The sequence below is a fragment of the Heterodontus francisci genome, chromosome 44, assembly GCF_036365525.1.
Source record: "Heterodontus francisci isolate sHetFra1 chromosome 44, sHetFra1.hap1, whole genome shotgun sequence".
Taxonomy (NCBI): Eukaryota; Metazoa; Chordata; class Chondrichthyes; order Heterodontiformes; family Heterodontidae; genus Heterodontus; species Heterodontus francisci.
In genome coordinates this window covers 19,588,626-19,613,497 of record NC_090414.1, presented here as the reverse complement: position 1 = coordinate 19,613,497, position 24,872 = coordinate 19,588,626, and the positions used below count along the sequence as shown (strand labels likewise).

At 46.5% G+C, this 24,872-nt stretch overlaps 1 protein-coding gene across 1 annotated transcript in view; it reads left to right on the top strand.

The window, feature by feature from the left end:
- Window positions 1-17,099, top strand: part of LOC137355870 (mammalian ependymin-related protein 1-like) — a 30,531-nt gene extending 13,432 nt beyond the window's left edge. Inside the window, exons 2-5 of the mRNA XM_068021476.1 lie at window positions 1,154-1,223; window positions 12,028-12,208; window positions 13,373-13,460; window positions 16,955-17,099. Of these exons, the coding sequence (XP_067877577.1) occupies window positions 1,185-1,223; window positions 12,028-12,208; window positions 13,373-13,460; window positions 16,955-17,030 (384 nt within the window). The 5' untranslated portion in view covers window positions 1,154-1,184 and the 3' untranslated portion in view covers window positions 17,031-17,099. The remainder of the gene's footprint in view (window positions 1-1,153; window positions 1,224-12,027; window positions 12,209-13,372; window positions 13,461-16,954) is intronic.
- The last annotated feature ends 7,773 nt before the right edge of the window (window positions 17,100-24,872 follow it).

Genomic DNA, 24,872 nt, shown 5'->3' with positions numbered 1-24,872 from the left:
ATGGCTGCCTGTGTGAGTGTGATGGACATTACAAATGGCTGCCTGTGTGAGTGTGATGGACAGTGCAAATGGCTGCCTGTGTGAGTGTGATGGACATTACAAATGGCTGCCTGTGTGAGTGTGACGGACAGTGCAAATGACTGCCTGTGTGAGTGTGATGGACAGTGCAAATGGCTGCCTGTGTGAGTGTGATGGACATTACAAATGACTGCCTGTGTGAGTGTGATGGACAGTGCAAATGGCTGCCTGTGTGAGTGTGATGGACATTACAAATGGCTGCCTGTGTGAGTGTGATGGACAGTGCAAATGGTTTCCAGTGTGGACTGATGGACAATACAAATGGCTGCCAGTGAGGGTCTGATGGACAGTGCAAATGGATGCCAGTGTGGGACTGATGGACAGTGCAAATGACTGCCAGTGTGGGACTGATGGACAGTGCAAATGGTTTCCAGTGTGAGACTGATGGAAACTGCAAATGGCTGCCTGTGTGAGTGTGATGGACAGTGAAGATGGTTTCCAGTGTGGACTGATGGACAATACAAATGGCTGCCAGTGAGGGTCTGATAAACAGTGCAAATCGACACTGGAAATGGATGCCAGTGAGGGACTGATGAACAGTGTAAATAGATGCCAGTGTGGATTGATGGATGATGCAAATGGTTGCCAGTGTGAATTGATGGACATTACAAATGGCTGCCAGTGTGGGACTGATGGACAGTGCAAATGGATGCCAGTGTGGGACTGATGGACAGTGCAAATGGGTGCCAGTGTGGGACTGAGGGACAGTGCAAATGGATGCCAGTGTGGGACTGATGGACAGTGCAAATGGCTGCCAGTGTGGGACTGATGGACAGTGCAAATGGCTGCAAGTTTGGGACTGATGGACAGTGCAAATGGCTGCCAGTGTGGGACTGATGGACAGTGCAAATGGATGCCAGTGTGGGACTGATGGACAGTGCAAATGGATGCCAGTGTGGGACTGTTGGACAGTGCAAATGGCTGCAAGTTTGGGACTGATGGACAGTGCAAATGGCTGCCAGCGTGCAATTGATAAACATGGCAAATGGCTGTCTGTGTGTTGAAGGTTTGCTTCAAGGCCACTTAAGTTCTGTTGCACGTCCAAAATATTAACTGCCTTTATTTGTTCCTATAGGAGATATGTTCCAACCCCCAGTTCATACTGGATGGAGCAACTCGCACAGACATTTGTCAGGGAGGCTTGGGTAAGTAAACGGTTCTGTTTATGTTCCATTTACTGGGTGCCAGCTTCGCCTCTCTGGATCAGCAAGTTTGATCCCAACAACAGAGTATGAGCTGAAAATCTAGGCCAGCTCTCCAATGAAATATTGAATGAGGTCAAAGTCACATCCTTCATGTGACAGGTTAAACCGAGATCCCATTGGTGTGTGCCAATGGTTCAGGAGGATATCAAAGATCTCTGACGCTCCTTGAAGGTGGAGGAGTCCCGTCACCAAGTAAATCTTCCCTTCACCTAACACGAGAATGGGGAGAAGGGGTTGGTATCTAGAGGGTCTTCTCTACAGTAGGACCTAGCTTAACAATCTGTTTCACTGACCACTACCATTCATCCACAGCATGGCCCTCCGCTTCCTGTAGCTCAGCACTTCAATGCCACCCCATCCCCAGTTCCTACTGTGACTTCTCATTCCAACTCTGACCTTTGACCTTGTGCTCTGCACTGGCTGAGCTCACTTCCAGAAATCGGGAACCCCAATAAATCTGGAATAAGAAGCTAATATCAGTAATGGTGACCATGAATCTATCATCGATCGCTCTTAAAAACCATCTGGTTCACAAATGTCCTTTAGGGAAGGAAATCTGCCATCCTCACCCGGTCTGGCCTAAATTTGACTCCAGACCCACAGCAATGTGGTTGACTCTTAACTGCCTTCTGAAATGGCCCAGCAAGCCACTCAGTTGTCTTCAACAAGGTGGCTCACCATCACCTTCTCAAGGGCAGTTAGGGATGGTGATGAGCGCTGGGCCTTGCCAATGACGCCCACATCCCATGAATGAATTAAAAAGAGAATCGTGTCTGATACTTCTCTACAGAGCCCTGCTTCTCACACCCACTTCACTAAATTCAGACTTAGTTACATCCTCCACATCTCAGCATTTTTCAATGAAAGACTGACATTTGCAACCTCTTCGTCAAAATTTCTATTATCCCCTAGCACTTCCTGAGGCTGTTCTCTCTTTGTTCGTTGCAAGTTGCTTGGCGTCTCAAGGGCAATTGGGAATGGGCAATAAATGTTGGCCTTGCCAGTGGCGCCCACATCCCATGAATGGATATAATAAAACATCTGATTTATTGGCTGTTTTATGGCTCCTATTATCGAGCCTTGCCTTTGGCAACTTCCCTGTTGGTGAGTTGAGTATCTATTCTTTTTCCACTTTACTATTTCTAATAGTCGTTTGGTCGTACAGAACTTGAATATTGCTGAAAACAGAGACATTTTGTCGAAGCTTTTTGTCTTGCACTCATCAGGACAAATTGCAAGAATACCAATGTAAGGGAAAGCAACAAATTTATGCTGTATGAGAAGGGAGTGTTGATTGGTTGGCAAGTGGACTATAATTGGTAGAGGCGTTGCCTTGGAGAATGCACCAGTTTATGGTGACTGACAGTTAACTGCCAAGCTTTGTTTGAAATTTAAACCAGGCAGCTTGACTCTGATTGGTCAAGGCATTGCCCTGAGGAGTGAGCCAGTGAATAGCTGTCACTTACTTTGTTTAGCAGAAACAGGCGCAATGTGTGTACATGTTCTTTCTGTCTGCAAATAACACGGCCCTGTGTATAAATATATGTAGCTTCCAGTACGTGCAAATGCGCCACACTGCGAGCCTTACTGACAATCTTAAATTGGTTGTCGGCATAATTCTTAGCACACTGTGGACTATTTAGCAAATGTTGTCCAATCGCAGAATCACATCTAATGTTGGACACTGTGTTTTGAGTTTCGCAAGCACGGGCTGGTTGGGTACAGCCTGAACCTTGCACATTGCGAACAGTGGAAGGGACATGCTGTTTGATACGATCCACCAGTCTTTAGGATGTCCGACCTATATACTTAGCATTATACTGGCATTGAAATTCATATACCACATTAATTATTTGTGTGATAGGCAGAACTTCTTTTTGGCTTGCCTGCAGCATCCTGTTAGCGACGAACACCACATGTGTTGCTACAGCACAGTTCTTCTTCTTTGGCTTCCTTGTCTCGGGAGACAATGGGTAAGCGCCTGGAGGTGGTCAGTGGTTTGTGGAGCTACAGCACAGTAGCAGCGTGAAAAAGCTAGCTTCACCTGTTGCTCAAATTTTTGAGATACCTTACCCTTCCAGGGTAATCTGAGGTTGACTGGGCACTTTTCAGGTCCAAAAATGACAGCCTGAGGCCTGTTCATAAGTTTGCACGATACACAGTGAGAGATGATCTGATCAGCGTAGCCATTGTCACAAAGGATGTCTTTGATTCACCCTATTTCAGCATCAAGCTTGCACGGTGAGCAAATGACTCAGGCCCTATTTACGAGGTTGCCGATAAGGCCAATCTTATAGTTGCGTGGAACTGTAAGGATCCCAAGGTGTATATTGACCAGTGAAAGTAGGTTTGCAGTAGATCCTGGTAGAGAACAAACCTTGGCGGTTAACTGCCAGTCACCATAAACTGGTGCATTCTCCATGGCAACACCTCTACCAATCAGAGTCCACTTGCCAACCAATCAGCACTCTTCTCTTATGGTATAAATTTGTTGCTTTCCCTTACATTGGTATTCTTGCGAATTGTCCTGATGAGTGCAAGACGAAAAGCTTCGACAAAATGTCTGTTTTCAGCAAGACTTTACTGTTTCTATTAAAAGGCTCGTCCTTCGCATTAATCTGCAGTCTGTTGTGCTGACCGAGCATGCTTTAAAGGACACTGTTTCAGGGAGTTTGGGCTCATGGCCAGAATCATTGCACTGTTCACTGAAGCAAAAAATTTCCTCAACTGCACCATTCTAGCTTCTGGACACCAGGCATAGTAAGCAATCCCACAGGGGTGTGGATGGGATGGTACGTATGCAATGCTTTGTGTTAAAATCCTCATGGCAGATTCAGTCAAAGTGTGAGAAATATTCAGCGACCCAATTGCACGTTTTATTCTTCCAAAACTAGGCAGTGTCTGGAGAGATTGTTTTAATCTGTTCAACGCTGGGGTGAAACAGTGTTCCAGCAATACCTGAACTGTAAAATTCTCAGCCTTATGTTCAAATCCCTTGATGGCCTCACCCCTTCCCTGTCTCTGTAACCTCCTACAACCCTCCAAGATCTCTGCGCTCCTCCAATTCTGGCCACTTGCTTATTCCTAATTTTAATCCCTTCGGCGCCTTCAGCTGTCTGGGCCCTAGGCTCTGGAACTCCCTCCCTAACCCTCTCCACCTTTGTCTCTTTTTCTTTAAGCCACTCCTTCAAACCCACCTTTATGATCAAGCTTTCAGTCCCCTGTCCCGATAATTCTTTATGTGGCTCCGCGTCAAATTTTGGCTGATAACGCTCCTGTGAAGCGCCTTGGGATGTTTTACTACATGAAAGACGCTATATAAATGCAAGTTATGTTTGTTGTATACAGGTCTGCCGTTGGCTGGGCATTTGGGATTAGGAATTTGTAAATCATGGGCCTGAAATTCAGTATCAGCTACTGACCACAATGTCAGCATTACTCAGTGGGAAGCCGCACTCACCTCTGAGGCAGAAGGTTGTGTGATCAGGGCAGACAGGGCCTCGGTTTACCGTCTCATCCAAAAGACAGCACCTCTGACAGTGCAGCACTCCCTCAGTACCGCACTGGGAGCGTCAGCCCAGATTATAGGCTTAAGCCTCAGAAGGATGGACTGGAGCCCAGGAGCTTCTGATGCAGAGGCAAGAGTGCTACCCACTGAGCCAGAGCTGACACCTTGATCAGGTCTCTGGTCTGTGCTGATTTCAGCTGGGGTGGCAGAATTGGCCTCAGTGCCCTGGGAGCCGGGGAGAAGGGAAGATGACAGGATACCTAATCCTGATCTGGAAATGCGGCCCCCAATGTGAAGTGTGGATGTCGGGGCAAGGGCTGGATCAGACTGCGATGCCCTCCAGAGTTGAATAACCCTTTGGGACTCAGCATTCAGAAAATCCTTGGGGACAGGAGGAGGAACAGAATCTCCAATCTGTCACTGCTCTTCTGCAGCTAAAATTGTTTCTCTCCTCTGAATTAGATTTTTGTACTGGGAGTTGGAAACTCTCCAGATTCTCCAAACTGATCCGCCTGTTGCTGCAGCTTTACAATGAAGGGTTAAAAAAGAAATATGGGGCTGCTCTCGTCTGCCTCTCAGCCTGCAGGCAGGGTCTGGCATGCTGTCTTAACTGGAAAGCTTGGGCTGTGAGGCCTCGGCTGGAGCCTGAGACTGACTGGGGTGTGTGTGAGGGGGAGGGACAGTCAGGCACCTGTTGTCTAAGGCTGGCTGCAGGCTTTGGAATGCATCCTGATTGGGGCTTGGCTCCAACAGGAATGAAAGGTCAATCTGGCTTATTCAGTGAACAAGAAATATACATCACTGGCTTAACATTTATTTTTTTAATTCCCCTATTTGTTTCCTTCTGGAAGTTTCTTTCTTTTTAACTCCCTGTATTCATTGGGGCAGGTGAAAGGCTTTGCATTCCAGAATCATCAAACACTCCCAGGACAGGTACAGCACGGGGTTAGATACAGAATAAAGCTCCCTCTACACTGTCCCCATCAAACACTCCCAGGACAGGTACAGCACGGGGGTTAGATACAGAGTAAAGCTCCCTCTACACTGTCCCCATCAAACACTCCCAGGACAGGTACAGCACGGGGGTTAGATACAGAGTAAAGCTCCCTCTACACTGTCCCCCATCAAACACTCCCAGGACAGGTATAGCACGGGGGTGGCATTTTAATTTGAGTTTTGGTTTATTTTTGTGTTTTAATAAAGTTATTTTCAAAAAAAAGAAAAAGAAAAAAAAATGGGGTTAAATACAGAGTAAAGCTCCCTCTACACAGAATTACAGATTTGTTACGGTGCAGAAGGAGGTCATTTGGCCCATGTGTGTGCACCAGCTCTCCGAAAGAGCAATTCACCGAGTTCCACTCCCCCGCCTTCCCCCCGTAACCCTGCACACTGTTCATTTTCATATAACTGTCTAATTCCCTTTTGAATGCTCCAATTGAACCTGCCTCCACCACGTTCTCAGGCAGCGCATTCCAGACCTTAACCACTCGATGCGTGAAAGAGTTTTTCCTCCTGTCACTTTTGTTTCTCTTACTAAATACTGTAAATCTGTGCCCTCTCATTCTCATTCCTTTCACAAGTAGGAACAGTGTCTCTCTCTCTACTCTGTCCAGAACCCTCATGATTTTGAATTCCTCTATCAAATCACCTCTCAGCCTTCTCTTCTCCGAGGAAAACAGTCCTAACTTCTCCAATTTATCTTCATAACTGAAATTCCTCATACCTGGAAGCATTCTCATGAATTTTTTCTGTACTCTCTCCAACGCCCTCACGTCTTTCCTCAAGTGCGGTGCCCAGAACTGGACGCAATACTCCAGCTGAGGCCGAACTAGTGTCTTATACAAGTTTAACATAACTTCCTTGCTCTTGTATTCTATGCCCCTATTAATAAAGTCCAGGATACTGTATGCTTTATTAACTGCTCTCTCAACCTGTCCTGCCAACTTCAATGACTTGTACACATATACCCCCAGGTCCCTTTGCTCCTGCACCCCCTTTCGAATTGTACCCTTTATTTTATATTGTCTCTCCATGTTCTTCCTACCAACATGAATCACTGCATATTCATCTGCATTGAACTTCATCTGCCACCTATCTGTCCATTCCACCAACTTGTCAATCTCCTTTCGCAGTAGCTGAACAATCAGCTACCTTCAAAGAAGAGATAGTTCAGGCACAGTCAATGTATATTCCCTCGAAGGGGAAAGTTAGGATAAACAAATCCAGAGCTCCCTGGATGACAAAAGTGGTAGAGATTAAGATAAATAAGAAAAAGTGTACTTATGACAGATGCCAGGTAGAGAATACTATTGAGAACCAGGCTGAATATAGAAGATCCAGAGGGCAAATGAAAAAGCAGATAAGAGCAACAAGGACACTGTCCCCATCAAACACTTCCAGGGCAGATACAGCGTAAAGGTCTTTCTATACTATCCCATTAACTGCCTTGCTTTGTCTGAGTCTCTCTCTCACAGTGTGACTGTGTTTGTTTTAACTCATTCACAGGATGTGGGCGCCACTGGCCAGGCCCAGCATTTATTGCCCATCCCTAATTGCCCTTGAAGGTGGTGGTGAGCTGCCTTCTTGAACCGCTGCAGTCCGTTTGGGGTAGGTAGACTCACAGTGCTGTTATAAAGGGTGTTCCAGGATTTTGACCCAGCGACAGTGAAGGAACGGTGATATAGTTCCAAGTCAGGATGGTGTGTTGCTTGGAGGGGAACTTGCAGGTGATGGTGTTCCCATGCATTTGCTGCCCTTGTCATTCTAGTTGCTACAGGTCACTGGTTTGGAAGGTGCTGTCTAAGGAGCCTTGGTGCATTGCTGCAGTGCATCTTGTAGATGGTACACACTGCTGCTATTGTGTGTCGGTGGTGGAGGGAGTGAATATTTGTTGATGGGGTGCTAATCAAGCGAGCTGCTTTGTCCTGGATGGTGTCGAGCTTCTTGAATGTTGGAGCTGCACCCATCCAGGAAAATGGAGAGTATTCCATCACACTCCTGACTTGTGCCTTGTATATGGTGGACAGGCTTTGGGGAATCAGGAAGTGAGTAACTCGCCTCAGGATTCCTAGCCTCTGACCTGCTCTTGTCGCCACGGTATTTATATGGCTGCTCCAGTTCAGTTTCTAATCAATGGTAGCCCCTAGTGGGGGATTCAGCGATGGCAATGCCGTTGAATGTCAAGGGGAGATGGTTAGATTCTGTCTTGTTGGAGATGGTCATTTCCTGGCACTTGTGTGGCACGAATGTTACTTGCCACTTATCAGCCCAAGCCTGGATATTGTCCAGTTCTTGCTGCATTTCTACACGGACTGTTTCAGTATCTGAGGAGTCGTGAATGGTGCTGAACATTGTGCAAACATCCCCACTTCTGACCTTCTGATTGAAGGAAGGTCATTGATGAAGCAGCTGAAGATGGTTGGGCCCAGGACACTACCCTGAGGAACTCCTGCAGTGATGTCCTGGAGCTCAGATGATTGACCTCCAACAACCACAACCATCCTCCTTTGCGCTAGGTATGACTCCAGCCAGCGGAGGGTTTTCCCCCTGATTCCCATTGACCTCAGTTTTGCTAGGGCTCCTTAATGCCATACTCTGTCAAATGCTGTCTTGATGTCAAGGGCAGGCACTCTCACCTCACCTGGAGTTCAGCTCTTTTTGTCCATGTTTGAACCAAGGCTTTAATGAGGTCAGGAGCTGAGTGGCCCTGGCGGAACCCAAACTGAGCGTCACTGAGCAGGTTATCGCTAAGCAAGTGTTGCTTGATGGCATTGTTGATGACACTTCAATCACTACTGATGATTGAGAGTAGGCTGATGGGGCAGTAATTGGCCGGGTTGGACTTGTCCTGCTTTTTGTGTACAGGACATACCTGGGCAATTTTCCACATTGCAGGGTAGATGCCAGTGTTGTAGCTGTACTGTAACAGCGTGGCTAGGAGCATGGCATGTTCTGGAACACAGGTCTTCAGTACTATTGCCGGAATATTGTCAGGGCCCATAGCTTTTGCAGTATCCAGTACATTCAGTCGTTTCTTGATATCACGAGGAGTGAATCAAATTGGCTGACGTCTGGCATCTGTGATGCTGGGGACTTCAGGAAGAGGCCGAGATGGATCATCAACTCGGCACTTCTGGCTGAAGATTGTTGCAAATGCTTCAGCCTTATCTGTCACACTGATGTGCTGGGCTCCCCCATCATTGAGGATGGGGATATTTGTGGAGCCACCTCCTCCAGTTTGTTGTTTAATTGTCCACCATTCACTGCTGGATGTGGCAGGACTGCCAAGCTTAGATCTGATCCGTTGGTTATGGGATCGCTTAGCTCTATCGCTAATGCTTATGCAATTTGGCATGCAAGTAATCTTCATGTCATTCTCGTAGGAGTGGCGCAGTGGTTAGCACCGCAGCCTCACAGCTCCAGCGACCCGGGTTCAATTCTGGGTACTGCCTGTGTGGAGTTTGCAAGTTCTCCCTGTGTCTGCGTGGGTTTTCTCCGGGTGCTCCAGTTTCCTCCCACAAGCCAAAAGACTTGCAGGTTGGTAGGTAAATTGGCCATTATAAATTGCCCCTAGTATAGGTAGGTGGTAGGGAAATATAGGGACAGGTGGGGATGTGGTAGGGAACATGGGATTAGTGTAGTATTAGTATAAATGGGTGGTTGATGGTCGGCACAGACTCGGTGGGCCGAAGGGCCTGTTTCAGTGCTGTATCTCTAATCTAAACTAGTCCTGGGTTGTAGCTTCAAGTTGACAGCTCATTTTGAGGTATGCCTGGTGCTGCTCCTGGCATCCCCTCCTGCGCTCTTCATTGAACCAGGGTTGGTCTCCTGGCTTGATGGTAATGGGAGAGTGGGAGATATGCCGGGCCATGAAGTTAGTTTGTGGATGAGTACAATTCTGCTGCTGCTGATGGCCCACAGTGCCTCATGGATGCCCAGTTTTGCATTGCTAGATCTGTTCGAAATCTATCCCATTTAGCACAGTGATAGTGCCACACAACACGATGGACGGTATCCTCTGTGAAGGCGGGACTTTGTTTCCACAAGGACTGTGCGGTGGTCACTCCTACCAATACTACATGGACAGAAGCATCTGCAGCAGGCAGATTGGTGAGGACGAGGTCAAGTATGTTTTTCCCTCGTGTTAGTTCCCCGACCACCTGCTGCAGACCCAGTCTAGCAGCTATGTCCTTTAGGGCTGGGTCAGTAGTGGTTCTACCGAGCCAGTCTTGGTGATGGACATTGAAGTCCCCCACCCAGACTACATTTTGTGCCCTTGCCACCCTCAGTGCTTCCTCCAAGTGGTGTTCAACATGGAGTATTGAGTCATCAGCTGAGGGAGGGTGGTAGGTGGTAATCAGTAGGAGGTTACCTTGCCCATGTTTGACCTGATGCTATGAGATTTCATGAGGTCCAGAGTCGATGTTGAGGACTCCCAGGGTAACTCCCTCCTTACTGTATACCACTGTGCCACCACCTCTGGTGGGTTTGTCCTGCCAATGGGACAGGACATACCCGGGGATGGTGATGGCAGTGTCTAGGACATTGTCTGTAAGATATGATTCCATGCGTACGACAGGGGTACGCAGAGGGGATGACCAAAAGTGGGAGGCTGAGGTTCAGAGCCTGGAGAGGGAGGTACTAGACTTGGAGTCCCGTCTTAGTGAGGCCTTTGTGAATCCAGCCCTGTGGCAGACCTACAAAGAAAAGAAGGGTGCGCTGAGGGACCTGATCCTGAAAGACTTGGACCACGCCTCGCCCTTCTACTCGCTGGAAAAATGGCAGGGGCTAAGCGGCTGGGGTAGGGTGGGGGGATGTCCATAAGCAGCTCGTTGAGCTGCTGGCTGATGACGGATCCTCCATAACGAAATAACGAATCAGGAGGGAAAGGGCCTCTTGTTCCGTCCCTATTACGGCACTTTTTTTTTCCTCCGTGCATCCTCACTGGATGGATCTAGAGTTTTATGGGACGACCTGCTGAAGGTCAGCCTGGAGGGCACCAAAGGACTGGAGACTCTGCTAATGTTGATGGAGCTGACCGGCACCTTCCACCAGTGCTCATGGGTCAAATCCCTAGGGCTGGAAGGACTGACCTTGGAGTTCCTCGGACATCCTGGCAGAAAGCCTGGCGTCCGGGGCGGTTGCCCCTCTTGTGGAGCAGGGCGGTTATCGTCCTGCTGCCGAAGAGGGGCGATCTCTGCTTAAGAACTGGCATCCGGTCTTCTCCTCAGCACGGATTAGAAGATCTTTGCCTGGGCTCCATGCTGGCCCCCATGATCCACCCCAACCAGTCCGACATGGTCCTGAGCTGGTCCATCCAGGACAATATCTATTTGGTTTTGGGACCTGATGCATCTTTTCTGGAGGACTGGTCGGTTGGTCGCTGATCACAGATCCCATTGACTTGCAGAGGATGCATGAGTGCCAGCAGATCTTTTCTGCCATGTCCTCAGTGTGGATCAATTGGGTGAAATGTTCTCGACTCCCTGCTGGAAGAGCTAACGCCTTTTGCACCGAGCACCACGCACCTCTTTTGAGTCTACCTGACCACTGCTGAGGAAGCCTGGCTGGCAAACTGGCAGGCGTTGGAGGCAAAAGTCACCACTCGGCTGGGGCATTGGACAGGACTACTCTGAGTGCTTTCCTAAAGGGGATAAGCACTGGTCATAAACCAACTGGTGGCCTCAATGCTGTGGTAGCAGTAGGTCTCTTTGGTCCTGCCACCTGCATTTGACATCAAGATCCAGAAAAAATCAACGAGCTTCTTTAAAAAAAATTTCCTGGGGCAAGAGGAAGCACTGGGTCTCTGCCGCGGTCCTGAGCCTCCCAATTGAGGAGGGTGGCCAGTTGCTGGCATGTGTCCGTAGTGAGGCTGTGATTCTCTGCCTTTTGGACCCTTCAGAGTTACCTGTATGCGGAGTGTCCTCCAGATGGTGTGCACTAGCGATTTGTAATGTTTCCACTGGAGCACTGCCTTCAAGACAATACATAGCTCCAGGTGGCAACCGTTGGCTGCGCTTGTCTGAGGTAGTTGCCTGTCTTTTACTGGGATCGATTCAGAGTCTGAAACCTATTCGCCTCCAGTCAGGGCACACTCCCACCAGTGGAGGAGAGGGCTCTGGCTGGTCTGTATGGGGGTTCTGTACCTCTGCTTCTCTATCTGTACAAGATAGATCACGCTGGGTTGTGAACCACAGTTTCCTTGGTTAACTGCTCACTCAATTTCTCTGCTTGCAGTCCATCCACTACATATTCTACCCCCAAAACAAGACCTGTGTGAAGTATCCTCTCCGTACTCCATTCCAGAGGATTGAAATTCCTCGCAATGCGACATTCATTGCTCAGATGTACATCGGAGGCTCCTCTTCTCCAAACGAGGGGGTGCTGGCCAACGTGTGGAATGGTGACCTTGACACTGGTAAGTGTAAGGGTGGGCATGCACACTCTTTTGCAGTCGCATGAGTGGGAACAGAGCAGCCGCTTGGACAGTTTTGAAAAAAATTCACAACTGCCAGGTCCTGGGAGCAGAGACATCAGCTTCTGATCTTAAAACCAGTTCAGGGTTTCGGGCTTTAATAAAAAAAAAAATCTGACCTGACCAAAAAACCCCCGAACTTGTCCTGAATTCGGAAGCTGCTGTCTCTGCTCCCAGCACCTGACCATTGTGATTTTTTTTTTTAAACTCTGACTTGTCTGGAAAGAGGAAATCAATGGGAATGTTTACCACAGACACTGGTGTCTTTGTATGGACATGTTGCCGACCCCTTGTACACTCCTTGCAGAGACACTTTGACACTTAGCTAAAGCCCAGAGGATATAGTGGGCATGGGTTGGCATTGCGCAATGTATTGCTGGACTCTAACCAGCTCTCCAGAACCAAGCACCGCTCAGTGTTCTGGATTTACTCTAAACAGAGACCACCTTGCTTCCTGGGATGTTGGCTATCTGCAGAAAGATTCCCAACGCTCAGCTCCCATCGGTCAGCCAAGTGGGCTGATTGCTTGTCAGCAGCTGCTCTGGAGTACTGCACTCCTCCTTGAGTTACTGACTGTGCTAATCTTGGCATCCATATCCCAGCACCAAGGTCTATCAATCTTGGATTACATCAAAAATACAGACACAGCCCCCCCATCCCCACCCCCCACATGAATCTCCCCACCCAAGGAGGATTGTCACTAATTCTGGTTAGAAATATCAGGAAGGTTTCCACACAAATTGGTGGAATAGATGGGGGATGGGGGGAGTGCGAGAACCATGGAAACATTTGAGGAACAGTTGCTGTTGTGACGTTGGTGGACGGTCTTTTGGAGGCCACCTCAGTAGACAAATTATGCTGAGAAAATGATCTTCCTTGTCTGAATCTGTCTTGTGATTTTGTGATTAAAGATGATTGGATGTTTATTCTGTACCAATATAGCACAATGACCCGTTCATGTTGCTGGAGTCTGACTTCTAACCTGATAAGAGTTTTTAATGCTTCACTGCGACCACACAATTGGAAGAAGATCGATATCATTGCTGACGTTGACCTCTATTGGTTTGAAGTCCCTGTTGATGTGACCCCCAATGGTTTGTTTTACAGGCAGCTACATTTTGACATTTACAGAGTATGGCTGTCTCCCTTTGTTTGAGGTTCACTACAACAACGAGACGGGGTGGAGCTCTGAAGTGTGAGTTTCATGACATTTTCTCTGTCTTTGCCTTTTATTCCCCTTCCCCCCTCAGTGTTCTCCTTCCCTATTCCTGAAGGAGCTAACGCTCACTGGGATACAAGCAGAAAGACCCAGATGGTGAGAGTTGGCAAGTTTCTTGGCCACACTACCATAGCTGAACCTAACTCTCTCTAAACAGACTGCCCACCAAATGGGAGGAGCAATTAGGGGTAATATTTGTCCCCCAATCTGAGCCCAGAGACCCACAAACCTCAGACTCTGGGGAAAGGGTGTGGATGCCAAAGCACCATGCCGACTGGTGTCCTTACCCACCCGTGTCACCAGAGGGAGCTTGTGTCTCATATTTCTTTGTGGAAATGCTCCACTGAGAGTATCGTGTCAGTGCAGTGCTAATGGAGCACTGGTGCTCCCAAGACTGGTGTGACGAGTGCAGCCTGGGTTATCAAACAAGGTCAGCAAGCTTATCTGAAATGGCCATCTTGATCACCACACAGATCCTAAGCAAACACGAGTCTTTGAAACACACCCAACCACCACAGAGGCAAATTTCCCCCTTCTTGGCAGTGAAACTTCTGATGGGAGTGGGGGACATGTAGGGGAAGATCAGCAGGGAGGAGGGGAATGCATTACACAGGTACGATTCTTCCCGCCTGATCTTCCTCCACATGCCCTACTGATGTGAAACAATATGCCCAGAAACAGAAGAGTTAAATCTTAAAGTTATGCGTTCAAGCTGCCCTCCAGAGCTTGAACTGCTATTTTAGGGAGACAGTAAGTGGGCACTCCTAGCTGGTCTCCCACGTCCCACCCTTCGTAAGCCTGAACTTATCCAAAACTTCACCACCCGTGACATCTGCTGCCCTCCGTAATATCACCCAACTCTGCTCCTGCCTCAGCTGATCTGCTGCTGAAACTCTCATCCGTGCCTTTGTTACTTCTAGAGTTGACCATTCCAACATACTCCTGGCTGGCTTCCCACGTCCTACTTTGATGATCATGAAACTACCGGATTGTTGGAAAAACCCAAATGGTTTACTAATTTCCTTCAGGGAGGAAATCTGCTGTCCTGACCTGGTCTGGCTTACACATGAATTCACAGCGATGTGGTTGACTTTTAACTGCCCTCTGAAATGGCCTAGCAAGCCACTCAGTTATATCAAACTGCTGCAGAAAAGTTGTAGATTCCCTCTCTAACAGTACTGTGGGTGTACCTACACCACAAGGAGTGCAGCAGTTCAAGAAGGCAGCTCATCACCACCTTCTTGAGGGCAATGAGGGTGAGTAATAAATACTGTCCTAGCCAGCGACACTCACGTCCCAAAAATGAATTGGGGGGGTGGGGGGGGAAAAAATCTCCAATTTCGACCATTGGCAGCCGTACCTTCGGCTGCCTGGGCGCCCTAACTCTGGAATTCCCTCCTTTGAAGACGGTCCTTTAAAACCTTTTTTAATCACCTGTCCTAATGTATCATTATATGGCTTGGTGTCAATTCCTGTCTGATTTTAGGGTCCTGTGAAGTGCCTTGAGATAAAAGGTGCTATATGAGTGCAAGTTATTGTTGCTCCATGTTCAATTTGAGACGTTAAACTGTGTGCCTGTTCAAGTGGATGTAAAAGATCTTTTGGCCCCTATTGGAAGAGCAGGGGATTTCTCCCCGGTGTCCTGAGCCAACGCACCTCTCCTGATCAACAGCACTGGTCTGAGGGCTCTCCGCTTCTTCCTTGAACAGAGGCTCAACCAGTCCCCATCCACCACCACCCTCCTCCGCCTGGCTGAACTTGTTCTCGCATTGAACAACTTTTCCTTCAACTCCACTCACTTCCTCTGAGTAAAAGGTGTTGCTATGGGTACCCGCATGGGTCCTAGTTATGCCTGTCTTTTTGTGGGATATGTCAAACGTTCCTTGTTTCAGTCCTACTCAGGCCCCCTCCAACTCTTTTTATTTTTCCCCAGGACATTGATGACTGTATTGGTGCCTTTCCTGTTCCCGCCCAGAACTAGAAAACTTTATCAACTTTGCTTTTAATTTCCACTGTTCCACCTTCACTTGGTCCATCTCCGACACTTCCCTTCCCTTCCTAGACTTCTGTGTCTCCATCTCTGGGGATAGGCTGTCTACTAATATTCATTATAAGCCCATCGACTCCCACAGCTACCTCGACTACACTTCTTCACACCCTGCCTCCTGTAAGGACTACTTTCCATTCTCCCAGTTTCTCCATCTCCGACGCATCTGCTCTGATGTTGCCTTCACAACAGCACTTCTGATATGTCTTCCATTTTTCCTCAACTGAGGATTCTTCTCCCCCCCCCCCCCCCCCCCCCACCCACTGTGGTTGACAGGCCCCTCAACCGTGTCCAGCCAATTTCCTGCACCTCTACCCTCACTCCTTCCCTCCCAGAACCGTGACAGGGTTCCCCTTGCCCTCACTTTCCAGCCTCCACATCCAAAGGATCATCCTCCTCCACCTCCCTTCCCCTGTCGGTATTCCGAAGGGATCGGTCCCTCCATGACACCCTGGTCCACTCCTCCATTCCCTCACCACCTTGTCCCCTTTCCACGGCATCTTCCCCTGCAATCACAGGAGGTGTAATACCTGCCCATTTACCTCCTCTCTCCTCACTATCCAAGACCCCAAATGCTCCTTTCAGGTGAAGCAGCGATTTACTTGTACTTCTTTCAATGTAGTATACTGTATTCGCTGCTCACAATGTGGTGGTCTCTATACTGGGGAAACCAAATACCGATTGGGCGACCGCTTTGCGGAACACCTCCACTCCATCTGAAAGCATGACTCCGAGCTTCCGGTTGCCGACCATTTCCGCGCACCCCGCTGCTCTCATGCTCACATCTCTGTCCTGGGATTGCTGCGGTGTTCCAGTGAACAGCTTCACTGATTAGGCACGCTGCAGCCTGCCAGACTGAACACTGAATTCAGTAATTTCAGAGCATGACAGGGCCCCCTCCTCCTTTTACGCTTTCTTTTTCTTTTTTTCTTTTATTTTTGGTTAGTTTGTTTCTACTGTGCCTACCCACTTTTTTTTTAATGTTTGTGCTTGGAGTGCTTTATGCTTTTATAGTCAATTGACACCCTCTCTGTACTAACTTTGTCTTTCAGCACTCCATTAACATACTGTTTGCCTTTGTTCCATGACCTTCTGGTCAGTTATTCTCTGACTTTGTCCTATCAACAACTTCTCTTGTTATCTCTTGCCCCACCCCCTGTTTTACTTGCTTAAAACCTTTTTACATTTCTAATATCTGCCAGTTCTGAAGAAGGCTCACTGACCAGAAACATTAATTCTGCTTCTCTCCACAGATGCTGCCAGACCTGCCGAGTATTTCCAGCATTTCTTGTTTTTATACCAGTAACAGACTAACTGTTTGCTGGATCTGAATGGCTCAGAATGCTTGTTGCATTTGCCCGTGTAGGGTTAGGGTCCGGTATGTGAAATGCAAGCCTGTACTCATTCTGTTTTTCATTTCTAGGTTCCTTAACTTGACCAAAGGGATCAGTGATCCAACTGTGTTCACTCCTCCTCCAGAGTGCTCTCATCTGAACTGAATCTGAATATTCGATCGTAGAACTGGTACAATATAAGAATCCATTTAACTCACTAATAAAGAATAATTGTACCCTTAGCCTGCCTGCTTATTGAGATCACAAACTCTGCCAGTCACATTTCCAGAACTCATCCAAAACTCAGCCGCCCGTGTCCTGACTGTCCTGTCCTATTCACCCATCACCCCTTGTGCTCACTGATCTACATTTGGCTCCCGGTTAAGCAACATCTCTATTTTAAAATTTTCATCCTTGTTTTCAAATCCCTCCATGGCCTGTCCCCTCCCTATCCCTGTAACCTCCTCCAGCCCCACACCCTTCCAAATCTCTGCACTCTTCCAATTCTGGCCTCTTGTGCATCCCTGATTTTAATCGCTCCACCATTGGCAGTCATGCGTTCAGCTGCCTGGGCCCTAAGCTCTGGAATTCCCTCCGTATCCCTCTCTTCCTCTCTCCTTTATGCTGCTCCTTAGAACCTCCATCGAGCTTTTAGCTATCTGCCCAAATTTCACCACCTGTGGGTTGGTGTCCAATTTTATTTCAATGTTTTAGCATGCTTTATTACATTAAAGTTACTATATAAAGGTCAGTTGTTGGAATGATATGATGCCAGTAAACTACTGCCATGATACTTCAGTCAGTTATCAGTCATGCAGCACAGATGGAGGCCAGTCAACCCATCGTGCCTGTGCTGGCTCTTTGAAAGAGCTATCCATACCACCTCCCCACAAATTTTTCCTTTGCAGTATTTATCTAATTCTTGTTTGAGTGTTCATTATTGAATATGCTTCCGCTGCCCTTTCTGGCAGTTCCAGATCCCAACAACTGTTTTATAAAAAAAAAATTCTCCTCATCTCCCATCCTCTTTTTCTTGCCAATTTCCATGTGTCCTTGTTACCAATCCTCCAACTAGTGGAAATGGTTTATTCTTCTATCAAATATCTCCTTAACCGTCTCAGATCTAAGAACAACCCCAGCCTCTCCACATAACCTGCAGTCTCTCATCCCTGGTACCATCCTAGTAAATGTCTTGCACACCTCTGCAAGGCCTTGGCATCTTCCTAAAGTGCCCAATATTGGGCATCATATTCCAACTGAGGCGTAACCGCTGATTTGAAAGATTTATTTACACCATGTCAAAGTTCAGAATAGCACTGCCTACTGGTCACAGCCTGCAATTGCATTTACAGGCGACTGTTTACATACAGGAATTCCATTCCAAATGTTTCCATTGGCAGTTTCAATGTTAAATGTTGATGTGAAGTGTAACTAAAAATTATGAAAACAGCAAGTTGCTTAGGAAGTGTGAGCTCAAAGATTTTTTTTAAATCAATTGATAATGTACAATGGTCATTGCTTCTCTGAACTTTCCTGTCACATTCCTCCTCAGCTTCAAATACATCAACCCACATAGCCCTCCTCTTCTTTTTTTTTAAAAATTAGAACATTACAGCGCAGTACAGGCCCTTCGGCCCTCGATGTTGTGCCGACCATCTGACCTACACTATTCCATTTTCATCCATATGTCTATCCAATGACCACTTAAATGCCCTTAAAGTTGGCGAGTCTACTACTGTTGCAGGCAGGGCGTTCCACGCCCCTACTACTCTCTGCGTAAAGAAACTACCTCTGACATCTGTCCTATATCTTTCACCCCTCAACTTAAAGCTATGTCCCCTCGTGTTTGCCATCATCATCCGAGGAAAAAGACTCTCACTATCCACCCTATCTAACCCTCTGATTATCTTGTATGTCTCTATTAAGTCACCTCTCCTCCTCCTTCTCTCTAACGAAAACAACCCCAAGTCCCTCAGCCTTTCCTCGTAAGACCTTCCCTCCATGCCAGGCAACATCCTAGTAAATCTCCACTGCACCCTTTCCAAAGCCTCCACATCCTTCCTATAATGCGGTGACCAGAACTGCACGCAATACTCAAGGTGCGGCCTCACCAGAGTTTTGTACAGCTGCATCATGACCTCGTGGCTCCGAAACTCGATCCCCCTACTAATAAAAGATAACACACCATATGCCTTCTTAACAGCCCTATTAACCTGGGTAGCAACTTTCAGGGATTTATGTACCTGGACACCAAGATCTCTCTGCTCATCTACACTACCAAGAATCTTCCCATTAGCCCAGTACTCTGCATTGCGGTTACTCCTTCCAAAGTGAATCACCTCACACTTCTCCGCATTAAACTCCATTTGCCATCTCTCAGCCCAGCTCTGCAGCCTATCTATGTCCCTCTGTACCCTACAACACCCTTCGACACTATCAACAACTCCACCGACCTTCGTGTCATCTGCAAATTTACTAACCCACCCTTCTACACCCTCATCCAGGTCATTTATAAAAATGACAAACAGCAGTGGCCCCAAAACAGAATCTTGCGGTACACCACTAGTAACTAAACTCCAGGATGAACATTTGCCATCAACCACCACCCTCTGTCTTCTTTCAGCTAGCCAATTTCTGATCCAAAGCTCTAAATCACCTTCAACCCCATACTTCCGTATTTTCTGCAATAGCCTACCGTGGGGAACCTTATCAAACGCCTTACTGAAATCCATATACACCACATCCACGGCTTTACCCTCATCCACCTGTTTGGTCACCTTCTCGAAAAACTCAATAAGGTTTGTGAGGCACGACCTACCTTTCACAAAACTGTGCTGACTATCGCAAATGAACTTATTCTTTTCAAGATGATTATAAATCCTATCTCTTATAACCCTTTCCAACATTTTACCCACAACCGAAGTAAGGCTCACAGGTCTATAATTACCAGGGCTGTCTCTACTCCCCTTCTTGAACAAGGGGACAGCATTTGCTATCCTCCAGTCTTCCGGCACTACTCCTGTCGACAATGACGACATAAAGATCAACAACAACGGCTCTGCAATCTCCTCCCTGGCTTCCCAGAGAATCCTAGGATAAATCCCATCTGGCCCAGGGGACTTATCTATTTTCACTCTTTCCAAAATTTCTAACACCTCCTCCTTGTGAATCTCAATCCCATCTAGCCTAGTCGGCTGTATCTCAGTAATCTCCTCGGCAACATTTTCTTTCTCTACTGTAAATGCTGACGAAAAATATTCATTTAACGCTTCCCCTATCTCCTCTGATTCTGCACACAACTTCCCACTACTATCCTTGATTGGCCCTGTTCTAACTCTTATCATTCTTTTATTCCTGATATACCTATAGAAAGCCTTAGGGTTTTCTTTGATCCTATCCGCCAATGACTTCTCGTGTCCTCTCCTTGCTCTTCTTAGCCCTCCCTTTAGATCCTTCCTGGCTAGCTTGTAACTCTCAAGCGCCCTAACTGAGCCTTCACGTCTCATCCTAACATAAGCCGCCCTCTTCCTCTTGACAAGCGCTTCAACTTCTTGAGTAAACCACGGCTCCCTCGCTCGACAACTTCCTCCCTGCCTGACAGGTACATACTTATCAAGGACACGCATTAGCTGCTCCTTGAATAAGCTCCACATTTCGTTTGTGCCCATCCCCTGCAGTTTCCTTCCCCATCCTACACATCCTAAATCTTGCCTAATCACGTCATAATTTCCTTTCCCCCAGCTATAATTCTTGCCCTGCGGTATATACCTGTCCCTGCCCATCGCTAAGGTAAACCTAACTGAATTGTGATCACTATCGCCAAAGTGCTCACCGACATCTAAATCGAACACCTGGCCGGGTTCATTACCCAGTACCAAATCCAATGTGGCATCGCCCCTGGTTGGCCTGTCCACATACTGTGTCAGAAAACCCTCCTGCACACACTGGACAAAAACAGACCCATCTAAAGTACTCGAACTATAGTATTTCCAGTCAATATTTGGAAAGTTAAAGTCCCCCATAACCACTACCCTGTTACTCTCGCTCCTGTCGAGAATCATCTTCGCTATCCTTTCCTCTACATCTCTGGAACTATTCGGAGGTCCATAGAAAACTCCCAACAGGGTGACCTCTCCTCTCCTGTTTCTAACCTCGGCCCATACTACCTCAGTAGACGAGTCCTCAAACGTCCTTTCTGCCGCTGTAATACTTTCCTTGATTAACAATGCCACACCCCCCCCTCTTTTACCCTCTTCTCTGTTCTTACTGAAACATCTAAATCCCGGAACCTGCAACATCCATTCCTGCCCCTGCTCTACCCATGTCTCTGAAATGGCCACAACATCAGGATCCCAGGTACCAACCCATGCTGCAAGCTCACCCACCTTATTCCGGATGCTCCTGGCGTTGAAGGAGACACACTTTAAACCAAGTTCTTGCTTGCCAGTGCCCTCTTGCGTCCCTGTAACCTCATCTGTGTATCCTCGCTCTATTCAGGATACGTAGTACCTCTTTTTAAAAAAAAATCTTATTCATTGCCAAGACTTCAAAGCTCTCATGTTCCCAGGCTTTACCCAGTGATTACTTTTTCACTCCGTCTCTTGGACCATATCTATAAACTATCCCTCATTCCTGACACACTGAACTGTGACCTTGTATGCACAATATTTAATAATGTCATGGTGCCCAAGGATAAAACACAACAATTGTGTTACTCTATTTAGTACAATGGATATGGACTGAGACCTCTCCTGATCATCTAGACTTCAGACAATGAAAGAACAAACTTGATCAAACTGTGGTTTAGGCAGTAATCCAGAAATGCAGTTCATTTAACAGATGGGGCCAGTTTAACATCTCACCTGAGGCTGGGGTTGTTCTCCTTTGATCTGAGATGGTTAAGGAGATTGTACCTCTGGCAGTACAGCACTGTCTCAGTGCTGCACTAGATTTTTGTGCTCGAGTCTCTGTTAATATTATGTTATGATCAGAAGAGGAGGAATCAAAGGGCTCCCCTCTGTTCCCTCTCGTTTGGCCGCAGCAGGGTTTATTTCTTTTTAAAAGTGAATGTATTTGTCAATTCAGTAAGTGTTTCACTATTTACATGCTATGATCATAAAAGAACCAACTGGACAGATTTTCTTGACTTTAACAAAGAGATTAGTTTTATTGTACATAAACTGACTTAAGTAAAATAATAAACTAAGCTCCAACTTTCTCTCTCGCGCACACATACATTGGAGTGGGGAAGGATAGATTGGTCGGATAAGAGTCTGGAGCAATAAAAAGGGATAGAGTCTGTGGAGCTTGATGACTTGGTTTTTAATTAATCAATTTTAATTAATAAATTTCGGTACAAATTGATATTGTCCAAGGAGATAACAACCGTAATGAACAGAACTCTTCATAGGTTTTTATCTCAATTATTGACAAAATGTTTTATCAATTAAGCCCCAATTAGAGTAAGGTAGTAACTGACATCACAGGACCTGGACCAACCATCGGGCAAATTACACAGTGGTCTGATGGCCAAAAAGTGTATTAAAAAAATAACTATTGAACATGAGAAGCAGTGTGAAAAACCCAGAAGAAAGAGCAATAAAGTCCGCGCCACGTTCACGTGGAGAGCTACTGCAACGTTTCTGAGGAACAGACTGTGGACTACTGTTTTTGTTAAGTAATTTATATTCAGTGCAAAGTAGTAATACTTAATAAAACTGCTATGCTTATAACCAACATATACTTGTTGGTTTGTTGTAGTCACGGACAAGACACCATGGTTAGATTAAATTGAATCCTGAAAGTAGCAGGAAACCAATCATTGGCGCCCCACATGGGACTCTGATTAACAACTGAAATCAGGTATTGTTGAGTATGAGACAGCAGATATTTTTTTTAAAAAAACAACTGATGCTGTCTCTCTAAGCGCACCAAGATGCCTGAAGAGGATCTTTGGACAAAGTAATGAAGCAAGGTTAGGAAAAAAGTGAGTGGTACCCTCGGAAACATAATCTAGCAAGGAGTCAACACCCTTAGGAAAGGAAAAAGGGTACAGCCAGTGGATTAATCTTGGGTTTGAGATTGCTGTTATCAGGAGTTGACTTTTAGAGGATGGTACAAGAGGGTTCCAGTTGGGGAATTTAAATTCAGTTAATTAAATAAATCTGGAATCTGATGCCCATTGAGTGAGTGGGCAAAAATCTGGCAGATGGAGTATAAATATGGGAAAATGTGAAGTTGTTCACTTTGGCAGGAAGAATAAAAAAGCAGAGTATTACTTAAATGGAGAATGACTACTGAATTCCGAGGTGCAGAGGGATCTGGGTGTTCTAGTGCATGCATCACAAAAAGTTAGTATGCAGTATGGCAAGTAATAAAGAAGGCTAATGGAATGTTATCCTTTATTACGAGAGGAATTGAAAATAAGAGTAAGGAAGTTATGCTTTAGTTATACAGGCATAAAGGTGAGACCACAACTCGAATACTGTGTGCAGTTTTGGTCTCCTTATTTAAGGAAGGATGTAAACGTGTTGGAGGTGGTTCAGAGGAGGTTTACTAAACTGATACCTGGAATGAGCAGGTTGTCTTATGAGGAAAGGTTGGACAGACTGGGCTTGTTTTCACTGTAGTTTAGAAGAGTGAGAGAAGACTTGATTGAAGTTTATAAGATCCTGAATGGTCTTGACAGGGTGGATGTGGAAAGGATGTTTCCTCTTGTGGGTAGGTCCAGAACTAGGGGGCACGGATTTCAAATTAGGGGTCACCCTTTTAGGACAGAGATGAAGAGAAATTTTTTCTCTGAGGGTTGTGTGACTTTGAAACAAGGTGGTGGAGGCGAGGTCATTGGATATTTTTAAGGCGGAGATAGATAGATTCTTGTCAGGCAAAGGAATCAAAGGTTATCGGGGGTCAATGGGAGTGTGGAATTCGAGACACAAACAGATCAGCCATGATCTTAATGAATGACGGAGCAGGCTAGAGGGGCCGAATGGCCGACTTCTGCTCCCAATTCGTATGTTTGTATTAAACTGCCAGATTGTCATTAAAAACCCATCTGGTTCACTAATGTCCTTTAGGAAGAGAAATCTGCCGTCCCTACTCGGTCTGGCCTACATGTGACTCCAGAACCACAGCAATGTGGTCAACTCTTAATTGCCCTCTGAAATGGCCGAGCAACTCATTCAGTTACATTCAAGAAGGTGGCTCACCACCACCTTGTCAAGGGCAATTAGGGAGGGGCAATAAATGTTGTGCCTAGCTGGCGATGCCCACATCCTATAAATGAATAAACATATATAAAAAAGAGCAGATAGCAGGAAGAGATGCTTCAGGTACAGGCTAGGAACTTTCCAACAAGGGTGAAAGGTAGGGGAACCAAGAACAGGGCTCCTTGGTTGACGAGCGAGATAGCGATGACGATGAAACAAAAAAAGAGGGTGTATGATGCAAGTCAGGTGAACTTATCAGGTGAGAACCAGGTCATATATAATAGGTTGAGAGGAGAGGTGAACAGGAAAATAAGACTGGCAAAGAGAAAATATGAAAATAGAATGGCAGTCAACATAAAAGGGAACTCAAAGATCTTCTCCAGGCATGTAAATAGTAAGCGAGTAGAAGTGGAGGTGTGGGGCCTATTTGGGACAGAGAGGGTATTCATGGATGTTCTTAGAGGTGCAGGGTAGGGCTAAAATTTGGAATTAGTGTAGGATTAGTATAAATGGGTGGTTGATGGTCGGCACAGACTCGGTGGGCTGAAGGGCCTGTTTCAGTGCTGTATCTCTAAACTAAACTAAAGTACATAATAAGTATTTTGTATCAGTCTTCACAGAGGAAATGGAGGCTGACAATATATCAGTAGAAGCAGTGAGAGTAGAAGCAATGGATAGGATAAAAATTGAGAAGGAGGAGGTACTAAAAAGGTTGGCTATGCTTAGGGCTTGCATCCCAAGTTGCTAAAGGAAGTGGGGATAGAGATAGTGGAAGGGCTTGCCATAATCTTCCAATCTT